The sequence below is a fragment of the Rattus norvegicus genome, chromosome 6, assembly GCF_036323735.1.
Source record: "Rattus norvegicus strain BN/NHsdMcwi chromosome 6, GRCr8, whole genome shotgun sequence".
Taxonomy (NCBI): domain Eukaryota; kingdom Metazoa; phylum Chordata; class Mammalia; order Rodentia; family Muridae; genus Rattus; species Rattus norvegicus.
Genome location: NC_086024.1, coordinates 32,642,650 through 32,657,613, shown reverse-complemented (window position 1 = coordinate 32,657,613; position 14,964 = coordinate 32,642,650). Strand labels below are relative to the sequence as shown.

Sequence of the window (14,964 nt, the reverse complement as noted above, 5' to 3'; positions counted from 1 at the left end):
GCCAAACTCAGTAAAGGAGAAAAGAAAACCAAGGCTTAGAGAGAGAGGGTTCAGTGGTTAAGAGCACTGGCTGTTCTTCCAAAGGTCCTGGGTTCAATTCTCAACACCTACATGGCAACTCATACCTGTCTAAACTCCAGATCCAAGGATTCGACATTCCCATACATTCACACATGTAGGCAAAACACCAATGGGCATAAAATAAAAATAAATATTTTTTAAAAAAATAAATAAAAGATTTTAAAAAGAAAAGAAAACCAGAGCAGAACCAGGGTCAAAAAGACACAGGAGATACTGTCACCACACAGGCATTGAACATGGGTGTCACCAGGAAAAGGTCTCCATTGCCTTTGTATCAACATCTTTGATAACCTGGAGTAGGTGCCTCTGAAAGCCTCAAACAATACAGTTTTCCTCATTTAGTGTAATACTGTAGCGAGTTCTTAGGACACTGCTGATTGCTTTCCCAACGTTTAACATACTGTGCTTTCAAAGAAGCACAATTTAACGATGATGAGTGTCTCTTATATAACTAGCATTTTAATTAAGACTTTTGCCTCTACTTTCATGAGTGTGGCCTCTAATTTTCCTTTTTATTTTTAAGCTCTTGTCAAATCTGGTATCAAATTTGCACTGTTCTCACAAGACAAACTGAAATCTCTCTCCTTGTTTTAACTCAGCCAAGGACAGTGCTATAATGTCTTCCTTGAATGTTAAAAGTGCTTCGCACATGAAGGCTTCCAGGCTTCTAAGATGTCTGCTTTGTTTATTGGAAAGATGTTTTTGGGAGGAAGGGGTGTTCTGAGACAGGGTTTCTCTGTGTAGCCCTGGTTGTTCTGAAACTCATTCTGTTGAGTAGGCTGTCCTTGAACTCACAGAGATCCACCTGCCTCTGACTCCAAAGTACTGAGATTAAAGGTATTTGCCTCCACCACCTGGCTTGCTGAACAGTTTTTATTTAGCAATTGAAGATTCAATTGCTTCCTTAATATTATTCCCGTTGTCTATTTCTTCTTGTTCCAATTTGAATAAGGTGTTTTTTTTTTCCAGGAATTTATTCACTTCACAAAAATTCTTTAAGTTTTTGGCTTAAAAAATGGCATGTTTCGGTCCCCAGCTCCGGAAAAAAAAAAATTGGCATGTTATAGCTTCCATTTCTGTTGTGTTTGTTTGGGGGAGTCTTTTGTTTTTTGTGGAACTAGGGGTTGAACCCAGGGCTTCACACATTTGAGATATATCCCTAGTCTAATTATAGCTTCTTATCAGGTCCTTAGCATCTGAAGACTCTGGTTGTGCGCCTCTTTCTTGTCTGGTATTAGTAATTTATATTCTCCTTTTCTTGGATGTTGTGATGGTTTGCATATGCTTGGCCCAGGGAGTGGCGCTATTAGAAGGTGTGGCCTTGTTGGAGGAAGTGTGTCACTGTGGGGGTGGGCTTGGAGACTCTCCTCCTAGCTGCCTGAGGATGCTCAGTCTGTTCCTGGCTTCCTTTGGGAGAAGATGTAGAACTCAGCTCCTCCTGCACCATGCTTATCTAGATGCTGCCATGTTCCCGCCTTGATGATAATGGACTGAACCTCTGAACCTGTAAGCCACCCCCAATTAAATGTTGTCCTTTATAAAACTTACATTGGTCATGGTGTCTGGTCACAGCAATAAGACCCTAACTAAGACAGATGTATATCAATTTTATAAGTTTATTTTTACAATAGTCATCTTTGGTATTGTTAATTCTGTCTACTGCATGTGTGTTGTTCAGAAGTATTTTTGAAATTTCTACTAATTGTTACTTCCTTCTACTTTCTACATGCTTGGTTAGCTAATCTTTCTCTACTCAAGTCGGACAGGAAGCAATTGTTTTTACTTATATCATTGACATTGAACCTCTATTTTTTTGCATATGTAGATATGGCCATAAATGTCTTTCTAAGAAGGTTCTTCTTAATTGCATCTTGCAATTCTTAGTATTTAAGTTTTAAAATTACCATTTAGTTCGAAATACCTTATTTTCAGCTAGGCAGTGGTGATGTGTGCCTTTAATCCCAGCACTCAGAAGCAGAGGCAGGCAGATCTCTAAGAGTTCAAGGCCAACCTGGCCTACAGAGTGCATTCCAGGACAGATAGGGCTACACGGGGAAACCCCATCTCAAAATATATATCTTATTTTCATCTTTGACCTGTGAACTGAGAACTGTTCTGTTATCTTCCCAGCCTTGGGGATTTTCTGATTCTGTTTTAGAAACCGTTTTTTAGCTTAATTTCCTTGTTGTCAGAGAGTGTGCTCTGTTTGATTTCAGTCCTAAGGAAATGTTTAAGACTTAATGGGTGAACATGTACCCCATTTTGAACAGCATTTCATGTTTGTTCCAAAAGAACACACCCTGTGGTTGCTCAGACACTCAATACTCTATTATCTGGATCTGTTCCGGTTATTTGGTATCCTGTTAGATTATCGAGAGAAGTGTGTCCGTTAAATGTCTCCTTTTGTAGACTTATCAGTTCCTCCCCTTTGATCCTAGCATAAAAACAAAGCAATTCTAGAAATCTAATGGCGAATGGAATTCATTAAGGGATTGAAGCTGAGAGACTAAACCTCCTCCATCTTGGGATGAGCCTCCTTTGTAAAGAAAAGAAAAGAAGCCTGAGAATCTGACTTGCAGCCAAACCAAGCTGCACCCACGTACCAGGAAGGAACCACGCACGGCTTGTCCTCGGCCAGAGTTACTCCTCGCTACTTCCTAGCAACAGTTATCGAAGATTAGTCTGTTTCAAAGGAATTTTCAGACCAGTCGTGATTGCATATGGTCTTGCTTCAGAGCACCCACCTATCGGCTCACAATAGATATTCCTTTAGATTCTTGCTAGGCTAGACCCCCCACCCCCTTCATTTACTTCTGCTTCCTATAAAACCTTGTCCTGCTGAGGGTTCTGGGCTACTCCACTTCCCCTTCCAGTCCTGCTGTGTCAAGGTTGGGTTGGAAGAGAGTCCAACCCAAGGTTGTAATAAAGAGACCCTAAGGTCATTACATCAGAAAGGACTCCTTGGTGGTCTATTGGGATTCACAAACCCTTCCAGCTCAATAAAGGTAACGCAGAATTGAGGATAATGACATTCATTGACAGTGGTGCATACCTGTAATCCCAGCGCCTAGGAAGCTGAGGCAGGGGAATCAAGAGTCCCAGGCCAGCCTGGAAAATATATAAAACCCCTTCTCAAAACGAAAGATAACAGAGGTCAGAACATACTGTTGCGGGAGACCCGGGAGTGAGTCAAAACTTATTGCTGCCAATGAGAAAAACAAAAAGTCTTTGTTTGGTTGTTTTTTTTTAAAAGGTTTCTCTGTGTGACAGCCCTAACTGTTCTGGAACTTGCTTTGTAGACCAGCCCGGCTTACAAACTCACAGAGATCCACCTGCCTCTGCCTCCCACCCCAAGCGCTGGGATTAAAGGCATGCGCCACCATGTCCAGCCAAATGCTCTAAGTCTTAAGCAGACCAGAGATGGGATCCAAAACTGAAGCTGATCCTTGAACTCAGCTGCAGTGGGGTGGAGAACTTCTGCTATAACAGGATGTGGGCCAAGCGGGAAGAAGAGGAGAAGATATGAGATTTAAATAGGCTAAACCAGAGGAGGCTGAATGGGTTTTCTCTATATCAAGTCTCCCAAGAAAGCTATCTAGCAATAAATTTTCTTCAAGACTTCATATATCTGTTATAGCGACAGTAAGATAAAGTCAACGCCAAGATACAGTTATGAGAATTATAGTGAAGTCATACAGTGAAATATTCTGTGACTGTTTATAACAACAGTAGGAACTGGAAAGATGGTCCTGTAGACAAGAGCACGTGCTGTTCTTGCTGGGACCGGAGTTAGACAGCACCATGTCAGGCAGTTCCCTTTAGCTCCACCTCCAAGGTATCCAAAGCTTCTGGTCTCCATAGACACCTGCACTCATGCGCACACACTCATACACACACACACACACACACACACACACACACACACACACTCAGATACACATACAATCAACATTATAAGAATAAATCTTAAGCTGGGGATTTAGCTCAGTGGTAGAGCACTTGCCTAGCAAGCGCAAGGCCCTGGGTTCGGTCCTCAGCTCCAGAAAAAAAAAAAAGAAAAAAGAAAAAAAATCTTAAAAAGATAATGTGGCCATTTATTCTCCAACATAAGCAGCCATTGTGTATTGTTAAGCAGGGAACATAAAAGATGTAAGTAGGGGGCTGGAGAGATGACTCAGCGGTTAAGAGCACTGACTGCTCTTCCAGAGGTCCTGAGTTAAAATCCCAGCAACCACATGGTGGCTCACAACCATCTGTAATGAGATCTGATGCCCTCTTCTGGTGTGTCTGAAGACAGCTACAGTGGACTCATAATAAATAAAGGTGGGGATAGAAACAGGAACAAAGATGAAAGTGTACCCAAGTGTTAAATGGTGGTTGCTCTGGTCATCTAGGTGAGTCACAGCCCGTTGTTAAGTGGTTTGTAGCAACAATGTATCTGCACTGTGAAGAAGGGTCAGGCATCGGGTCCCTGCTCTACCACCGGCAGCCTGAGGTCTGTAGCTCCTGAAGCTATTTCTTCACAGTTGTGGATTCTGGGCTGAGAATGCTCGAATTGTGAGAGACCGTGGCTGTGAGGGTACTTGGGATCCCCTCTTTCCATCTCTGTGGAACATTGGCGGGGATTCTTAGTATGTACTTCTGAAACTAAAGAACTATAACACTGAAGAGACAGTTTCCCTTCACCCAACACCCCGCACACATGAGGGATAAACAGAGACCAGCCTCCTCAGAAAGGGGGTTCAGCAGAGCTTCCAGGGACTAAGCCACTACCTAAAGACTATACATGGACTGACCCTGGACTCTGACCCCATAGGTAGCAATGAATATCCTAGTAAGAGCACCAGTGGAAGGGGAAGCCCTGGGTCCTGCTAAGACTGAACCCCCAGTGAACTAGACTGTGGGGGGGAGGACGGCAATGGGGGGAGGGTTGGGAGGGGAACACCCATAAGGAAGGGGAGGGGGGAGGGGGATGTTTGCCCGGAAACCGGGAAAGGGAATAACACTCGAAATGTATATAAGAAATACTCAAGTTAATAAAAAAAATAAATAAATAAATAAAAATAAAAAAAAGAAAGGGGGTTCAGGAACTACACGGGAGTTCCAGTCAGAGGAAATGCTGGGGTACGGCTTGGCCTGGGTTCCAGAACCATTGGTGCATTCTGGGGACTCCCAGCCTTTTCTGTATTAGCTTTCATTTCCCTAAACAACCTGGAGGACAGTCGACCCCTTTCCTTGCTTGCTCCTCCATGTGGTGTTTTGGAGGTTCACAAAGTTCTTTACCAGTTTGGTTCCACCGCTGCCTGCCACGTGAGAACTCAAAAAGTTCTCAGAGCAGGGCCTGGAACCAAGTGGGAAGCTCTGTTCCCGAGGTCACCGAAATGCAGACAGGAGGGCAGAGGGTGGAAGGAAGAAAGGAGAGATGGAGGGAGGAAGGGGAGGGGGAGAGGGAGAGATGGCCCAGAGGGGCTTCTGACTGACTCTTGTGACGCCTGCATGGTAAAGCCAGAGTTCTGCACCTGGCTGCAGTCATGCCAGGTGGCTGCGGGCACAGGGCTGGGGCTGCTCCCGTCAGTCCGGCTTTTCACCTGGGAGGGTTTAATTGGAAAAGAGATGTCACCAAGGTGTGAGTACGTTACAAAGGCAGGTGGAGAGATGACCTCCTTATGAGAGAAAAGGGCTAGCGGGGGTGGGGAGGGGGAATGGAAGGAAGACCAGATGGCAGAGAGCCCAACACCGGACACCCAACACCCCAGTACTAGGGGTCACCTCACCGGGAGAAAAGTCATTGGGATGAGACTGTAGCCCAACTCCGTTTGGGAGACCGGGCTCTCTGAGCCCTGAGGGTGAGAGCAAGCAAGTTCAGCTTGGCCCTGACCCCTGGTCTCCACGGAAATGTAGGAATAGCTGCCCTGAGGTAGAAGAAGCACATTGTGCCCTCCCAGGGCCCCTTGACAGAATAACAGCTTTCCATTGCTGTTTGAGGAAAGGCCCTCCAAAGGTTGGACTGGTGCCACTGTTGGCAAGGACACAGCAAGGGGCAATTTTTTTGTGAGAGAAGAAAGAGGAGACTAAGGGACCAGGAGTCCCCTTTTGCCTTCCCCTGGTAAGATCCTTTCTAGGCTGCTCTTGAGGACCAAAGAGCCTGGAGCAGAAGATGACTTTTCCCACCTCCTTCAGGTCCATCTGGGAGTTAACCCAGCACCTGTGCCTTCGTGTGTTGAGTTGTGATGCACTGGTGTTGGAGAGGAGAAGAGGAAAGCCCACGAGTAAGCATGGATGTGAGGTATAGAGTGTGTATCATGGGAAAGCAGGATGTGTACTGCCAAGCAGTCCCAGGGCCAGGGGTACACTCTGGGGCTCTGGATAAGAAAGGTCAGGAAAGGGCCTAAACTAGACGTTAGAATAAGCTGGATTCTGGGTGTGGGGGGGAGGATCTGGTCAGCTTCTAAGGGCAGAATTAGGACAGCAGGTGTGGTGGCACACACCTTAATCCCAGTACCTGGAAGGCAGAGGCAGATCTGTGGGTTGGAGGCTAGCCTGGTCTATGTGTCGAGTTCCAGGCCAACCTGAGTTACCCGAGATCCTGTTTGTTTTTTTTTTTTAAAGTTGAAGATGTTACACATGAGCTGGAGTCAAAGCCATTATTCTGAGAACTTCTTAGTCCCTGGATATGAAATATACTTATCTAGAGGTGATGGGGCCTGGGAGAATGGAGCCAATAAAACAAGGAGCACGAAAGTCTCGAGTAATGGCCAGCTTTAGTCAGAGAAGCAGCCGGTTCATACTCTGAGGGCTAAGAAGAGTCACATGAGGAACGTGCCCAATCACAAAGGCGAACGGGGCGAACGGCACATGGCAGGCACGCTGCATGCAGAGGGCAGGCACCAGGCGGTGGGCAAACTGCACTTGGAGGCCAAGCTGCGCATGGCAAACCATTTTTCCAAGGAGACATATCGCACCGATAATAATCAGTTAGAGTGAATAATCTGAAGTAAACTCACTCTTATCCAATACCCCTGAGAGGGGCCCACAAACACATTCTAAGAACAATTTTGTGTTTTGAAGAAAACTGAAACCACAAGAATCTTATCTTTTTCTCTTGGGGTTCTCTCACAAAAATTCTCTCTCTCTCTCTCTCTCTCTCTCTCTCTCTCTCTCTCTCTCTCTTTCTCACTAATGTTGGGAATCAAACCCAGGGTCTCACACACTAACCAGGTAGTCTGCCACTGAACCACACCCCAGACATGCTGGGTCCAAGCCAAAGACAAGATCCAGAAGGCATCCATGCGTGGCGCCTCTGGCCATTTTTGCAGAGCCACTCGAAGACTAAAGGTTCTGAAATTTCTCAGGATGCCCAGCAGCTGGCTGCACCACACTGGGATGTGGGAAAGGCTGAGGGGTGAAAGCATGAACCCAGTGAGCATGAGCAGTTACTTAACCTCTCTGAGCTTCTCAAAGGCCCACATCACCTCACTGGTGAGGGGTCAAGCAGATTGCAGAAGTTCCAATCGCTGTTAAGACTTCGCACGCACGCACACCTTTGATCCCAGCACTCCTGAGGCAGAGGCGGGTGAGTCTCTGAATTCTGTAGTGCAAATTCTAGAACAGCCAGGGCTACACAAAAAGATTACCAGTGCAAACACTGGGTCCACTTGCTATGCACAGTTCACGTCTGCCATCCCAGCACCCAGGATGCTGAGGCAAGGACCTCTCAAGGTTGAGGTTAGGCTGGGCAACTTAGTAAAAGGGCATTGGGCCTCCTTTGAGGACAGCCTGGTGGACTGAGGGAAGAATCCACAGATGGGTTCTGAAGCCATGAGCATGCTGAAGGAGAGTGTCCCTGGTGCCCCAGATGCTCTAGGGAAAGGGGAGGATCCACTGACCCTCGTCCCTGCCGAAACCCCAGGGGAAGCAATTTTTCAGGCTGTCCCATCCAGCTACAGCTGGGCCCCTTTATGGCATTCAGTGTGACCTCAAGGGCACAGAGGAATCAATTTGTGTGGAGAAGTGGAATGAAAGAGATTTCAATTGACCTTCGAATGGGGTTTTAATTTGCTTTATTACAGCCAAAGGGCCACGGTGAAGAGCCCCTTGAGACAGCTTTCATCCACTAATGCATGTATTAGCACAGCAGCCCACCACAGCCTACAAGGACTGCATGCCCTACAGAACAGAAGGGTCCAGGCTAGAGGCCCAAAGCTAGGGCATGGCCTCTCCCTGGGACAGGCTTTCAGTACCCTGAGGCCCAAGTAAAGTCAGAGTGTGGGAGGGAGAAGTGCGCGCAAGCAGGGTTCCATGCGTGGCTTTGATCCTTCCAGGCATTACATTCTATGGATTAAAATCAGCTCTAAAATGTGACTCTGAAGAAATGATGGTGGCTGAATGTGGTGGCTTCTGCCCGTAACGCCAACCCTTGAGAGAGGCTTGGGTAGGAGGACTGCTGTGAGTTCAAGGCTAATCTGAGCTACATAGCAAGACCTTACAGAAAAGGGGTGGAGGGGAGGGAGGGGGTGGGGGAAAAGGAGAGGGGGAAAGAGATGAGAAGAAACTGGGAGCATGGTCCAGTTGGCGTTTTTTACCTAGTACACAGAACTCTAGGTTCAGTCCTCAGCACTGCATGGAGCCAGGTGAGGTGGTCCACCTCTGAAACTCTAGGACTCTTGTAGTGATAATTCTGGAATTTTAGTTTCTTTTTAAAAAAGCACAGAAACATTATAGAAAAATGTTTTCATTTTAATCCCACATATGGAGATACAAGGACGTTTCGGATTGTTTGAAACAACTCACTAAGATTTGCCTCTTGCTCCAGCAGAGGTGTGGTTTTGCCAGCTACGATAGTTTCTGCCATTGTGTGACATTGAGAATTATGGGAACTTTTCAGAGGGTATGTAAGTGCTAGGGCCCCAAGAGAGAGGTGAGGTTGGTGGTTGTTTATGGAATTGGTTGTGGTTTGTTAGTAGCCGTGCTCAAAGAAGAAACAAAAGGGGTTGGGGATTTAGCTCAGTGGTAGAGCGTTTGCCTAGCAAGCGCAAGGCCCTAAGTTTGATCCTCAGCTCCGGAAAAAAAAAGAAGAAGAAACAAAAGGAAAGAAATTAGGTGGGGGATCTCATCCCCCCCCCATCCTTCTTTCTCTTCTATCTAGTGATAGGGGGTGAAACCTGGCAGGGAGGGAATTAAAGGTGGGAAAAAGAATCTACAAAGTTGGGCTGGAGAGATAGCTCAGGGGTTAAGAGCACTGACTGTTCTTCCAGAGTTCCTGAGTTCAAATCCCAGCAACCGGGGGTTGGGGATTTAGTTCAGTGGTAGAGGGTTTGCCTAGCAAGCGCAAGGCCCTGGGTTCGGTCCCCAGCTCCGAAAAAAAGAAAAAAGAAAAAGAAACAAACAAACAAACAAAAAAAAAATCCCAGCAACCACATGGTGGCTCACAACCATCTGTAATAAGATCAGATGACCTCTTCTGGTGTGTCCGAAGACAGCTACAGTGCACTTATATATAACAAATGAATAAATCTTTTTTAGAAAAAAAAAAAAGAACCCACAAAGTAGCAAAGACCAGCTTCAGGCTCTTGAAATGGGTACCGGAAGAGTGAAGAGTTCACAAATGTCTTCAACTATATAGTGACTTCAAGGTCATCTTGGCCTTGGCCTACATGAGATAGGAGGGAAGACAAAATATGGTCAATGGACACAACAAAGCTGTCTGAGCTCTGAGCCAAGGAGTTAGACATTTGTCCATCTGTCTCTGTTTTCCTTTGTATCTGCTAAAGTCTCCTCAAATGGGCTGGCCAACGATCTTTCTGCTTAATCCCAGAGAAAACTAGAACCAAGACAGACCTCTTGTTAAGTACCAAAACTTCTGGCAAAAGAATTTGGTGGATGGCCGGCCAGCCTGGGTCACAACCTCTGTCTGCATCACTCCTACACGCAGCGCCCATTGCATCATGATGGAATGGTGTGGTGCAAGGCCGTGTGACGCAGGGCCCTGCGTTAGAACATCACGCTCTTGTTCCCTGGCTCAAGGCGTAGGCGTGTTCTTCTGCAGAGCCTCTTGTGCCCTTTCCCAAGCTTGCCTTAGCTCAAACGCTCTTTTCAAAATGAGGGTTTGTTTCTGGGCAGTCAGAATGGACTTCCTGGAGGTGCAGTCTTTGCTGAAGATGTCCTGGATATTAGAGTCACACCAGACTCTCGCGGATGACGTCCCTGCAACCACTTACTCCAGACTGAGCTCGGGTGCCAGCAGTCACCAGTCTGACTCAGTGAGGACCACAATGGGCCCTTTGTGAGGCCCTCAGGCACTGACTGCTGCTCTTCCTCAGGAATGCAGAGTTCTCCAGCAGGGTCTAAGGAAAAGAGAGCAATGGAGGAAGGACACTGTTAATGCACATCCATTAGCGCAATGCATCATGGGAAGAGGCATTCAAAGCTCAGACTTGCCCACCTGCTGCTGGCCCCACAATGGGGCTTGAAGTGGCCTTTTTACAGGCACTCAGCTCAGTCCCTGTCTCTGTCCCAGCTGCCTAGGGTCCTCTGCTATTCTCATGCCTGCTGCTCAAAGGTACGGTGCAGCCTGGACTTCAAATCAAGCAGCCCAAACTGAGGTTCAGAGCTGCCTCCCTCCTGCTGTCCGGGGTGAATGACACTGGGCCCCAGCTGAGGCAGCTCAGTGTGACCTGCTCCACAACAGAACCAAGAGCCCAATGCTCTCTGCATGTACCAAAATCTTGAGAATTGATAGCATCTAGTCTGTAAGCCAGCTCCCGGGGGCAGCTGTTCTTGGTCCTTTAGCCCCTTATTTGAAAAAGCCAGTTGACTCCAAAGGTTTTGTTTGTTTGTTTGGCAAAGTATCAGTTATTCTTTTATTTTATAAATCAGCCCTGCAGGATTGCTTCTATCAGTATAGACACGATGCATTTCATTCCAACATAGCCAATAGATCAATAGTCAAGGATGGGGGCTGGGGATTTAGCTCAGTGGTAGAGCGCTTACCTAGGAAGCGCAAGGCCCTGGGTTCGGTCCCCAGCTCTGAAAAAAAGAACCAAAAAAAAAAAAAAATAGTCAAGGATGGGCATGGGGGCAAATAACTCTTGTCCCAGGTTGGACAACTGAAGTAGCCAGACTGGAACTCCAGTTGCAAAGGGCCTGATGCTCTCTTCTGGCCTCCACAGGAACCTATCCACACAGAGCATACATTCAATCAACACACAAATACAATCGCGTGTGTGTGTGTGTGTGTGTGTGTGTGTGCGCTCGCGCACACACACACACACACACACACACACACACACACACACACACACTCAAACAAATAAATAAAAATAAGAGATTGTCAGAGAAAGAACTGGAAGAGCTTGAAGGGGCTCGAGACCCCATATGTACAACAATGCTAAGCAACCAGAGCTTCCAGGGACTAAACCACTACCTAAAGACTATACATGGACTGACCCTGGACTCTGACCTCATAGGTAGCAATGAATATCCTAGTAAGAGCACCAGTGGAGGGGCTGAGGATTTAGCTCAGTGGTAGAGTGCTTACCTAGGAAGCGCAAGGCCCTGGGTTCGGTCCCCAGCTCCGAAAAAAAAAGAACCAAAAAAAAAAAAAAAAGAGCACCAGTGGAAGGGGAAGCCCTGGGTCCTGCTAAGACTGAACCCCCAGTGAACTAGACTGTTGGGGGGAGGGCGGCAATGGGGGGAGGGTTGGGAGGGGAACACCCATAAGGAAGGGGAGGGGGGAGGGGGATGTTTGCCCGGATACCGGGAAAGGGAATAACACTCGAAATGTATATAAGAAATACTCAAGTTAATAAAAAAGAAAAAAAAAAGAAAAAAAAAGACTATAAAAAAATAAGAGATTGTTTGTTTGTTTGTTTGTTTGTTTGTTTGTTGAGACAGGGTTTCTCTTATAACAACCCTGGCTGTCCTAGAACTCACTTTGTAGACCAGGTCAATAGAGGACATCTTAATCATACACAATAGTAATAAATATTTTTAAAGGGCCAGCAGGATAACTTATGTGCTTAAGAGCACTTTTCCCTGGGGTTGGGGATTTAGCTCAGTGGTAGAGCACTTGTCTAGCAAGTGCAAGGCCCTGGGTTCGGTCCCCAGCTCCAAAAAAAAAAAAAAAAGAGCACTTTTCCCACAAGTCCAATGACCTCAATTCAATCCCTAGAACCTAAGGGAAGATTGGAGAGTACCAATTTGTTCTGGTTTTTTTGTTTTGTTTAAGATTTATTTATTTTATGTATGTAAATATATTGTAGCTGTCTTCAGACACACCAGATGAGGGCAACAGATACCATTACAGATAGTTGTGAGCCACCATGTTGCTGGGAATTGAACTCAGGACCTCTGGAAGCGCAGTCAGTGCTCCCAACCACTGGGTCATCTCTCCAGCCCCCTATAAAATTGGGTTTTGACCTCCACACATACACTGTGGTACATACTCAGGCTTGTGTGCACAGACTATAACAATAACTTTTAACTTTTTTTTTTTCAGCTGGAAAACATTTTATTTTCTACTTCATATAACATTGTTCAAGACCATATGACTTCAAAAGTCTCTTTCCTGTAACTTTTATGATTTAAAGGTACCACTTAAAAATATTTACTGATGCTATAAATATTATTTTTCCTATATATTAATGATTTTAATGAATGCCATACCCATTATATCTCTTGCTCCTTTGGTCAAAAAGAGAAACAGAAAACTTTAAAATAAAATGTCTAGACGTTCCAAACTGGTTTTTAAGAGAACATACACACAAACCGAATCTACACCAGCAACTATTAGTTAAAAAATTACACACAATTTACAAAGCAAATTTTAAGTTTTAAACAAAAAACAATGACCAAATTAAAGAAAATTTAAGCATCAGATTTAGTATCTTAAATTTTAGGCTATCCAGAAATATAGTTTGTGAATAAGAATTACTTCATAAGGGGTTGGGGATTTGGCTCAGTGGTAGAGCGCTTGCCTAGCAACCGCAAGGCCCTGGGTTCGGTCCCCAGCTCCGAAAAAAAAAAAAAAAGAAAAAAAAAAGAATTACTTCATAAATATATATGTATAAATATAAATAGGTATCTACAGGATATCTGTGGTGCCAGAGAAAATCCTTTAAAGAAAAAAATTGCACTTTTAGATTTTCAGGATGTTGTCAGATTTATCTTCAAGTGAAACACAGTTACCCATGCAGGTGCTTTTGGCACAAGTGTTCAGGTGAATATTGACACAATCTGAAAACACAACGCTTTTTATTTATTCGCGGAATATGAAGAACCAAACAGAATTCAGAATTCTGACCAAAAAAAAATCCCAGATAACTGCAATTACTTAAATACAAAAAAATATTGTTTAAAAAGACTTTAAGCCTGCCTCTCTATCTGGAATGTATAAAATTTTACTAGTAATTTTTTTTCCAATCCCTTCAGCAAGAATTCCCAGCTTAATACAAATGTAACACCATCTTTTTGATTCATGTACAACTTGGATCACACCCCAGTATATAAGGACAAAAAATAAATGTACAGTAAAAAGATCGGATAAATGAGCAGAGGCTTTTTGGTCTTGAATTCTTCACCTACGAGTAATGAAGCAGCACTGTAGGCAGCCCAAAACACGCCAAATAGTTTTATAAGTGTAGACACCATTTCAAAAGATCCAACCACTAAAAGTATAGGGGCTATTACAATGAGAGGAAGTAATGAATATCCTATAACTCCAAGAACTTGGCCATATGCAACTTCTCCACCAAGAACCCTAGCCAGTAAGAAAATTGTCAGTGAACCAAATATCCAAATGGTTATAATCCATGAGACCACCCTAAACTGTCCATATAATGATATCATGGAGAAGAACAGAACAACAGCCAGTGGACCCCAAAAGTCAGGATTGTCTCTCACCACTTGTCTATTAAAACCAAGCGATGGCATTGGCATCAAAACACAGCGGATTTTGTAGTAAATATCCTTTAGGTCAATGTCCAATTCTTCCAAAAGTGGCTTATTATCTTCAGGATCCTCATCTTCGACTTCCAAAAGCCAGCCGTAGCCTCTCTGTCTCAGAAATGTTGTTGCTGTAGATTCTTTGATGAAATCTCCACTTACACCGAGGTCTAATTTGACATCTGGAGCTGCTATAGAACCACTGAGATCTTCTGCGTCCCCCGAAGAGACAAAGGTGAAGTCCCCGTTGGCAGGCGCATAGGCCGGGGGCGGGCCCGGAGGCTGCATTCCGCTGGCCTGGGAGCCCGCGAAGGTGCTGGGGAGCGGCTGGGCCCGGGCCTCGGGGACGACCTGCTAAGGGGCGGCCTGCGAGCCAGGAGGCGCAGGCTGGGGCGAGGGTGGAGACGCGCGAGCCAGTCCACCCTGCAGCTCCTAACGAGGTCGCACCAGAGCCCAGCCGGTGGCGAGCACCCAAGCACCACCAACTTTTAACATTTTTAAGTAGAAATGTTCTTAAGGTAATACACAATGATGAAAAATGCTGAAAACTATTTTGTAATTCCTACAAAAATTATAAACTGTCAGGGCAGTGCATATCCGTAATCACAGCCCTGGTGGGGAGGGCTGAAAAGCTCTGAAGCTCATAGGCCGACAGCCTGCCTAACCAAGGGACTTCAGGTGCAGGGAAAGACTGTCTCGAAAAAATAAAGGAGAACAGTTGAAGAAAGCAATTGTCTCAACCTCTAGACACACACACACACACACACACACACACACACACACATACACACACACACACATTAGACAAAGTTATTGTATGACCCAATAATTCCATTCTTTTTTTTTTCTTTTCTTTTTTTTTTTTTTTTGGAGCTGGGGACCGAACCCAGGGCCTTGAGCTTGCTAGGCAAGCTCTCTACCACTGAGCTAAATCCCCAACCC

General features: G+C 45.3%; 1 protein-coding gene across 1 annotated transcript; it reads right to left on the bottom strand.

The window, feature by feature from the left end:
* Window positions 1–13,315: 13,315 nt before the first annotated feature.
* Window positions 13,316–14,498, bottom strand: Yipf4l1 (Yip1 domain family, member 4 like 1). The gene has a single exon (XM_039113095.2). The coding sequence runs from the start codon at window positions 14,308–14,310 to the stop codon at window positions 13,570–13,572; it is 741 nt and encodes a 246-aa protein (XP_038969023.1). The 5' UTR covers window positions 14,311–14,498; the 3' UTR covers window positions 13,316–13,569.
* Between the last annotated feature and the right edge of the window lie 466 nt (window positions 14,499–14,964).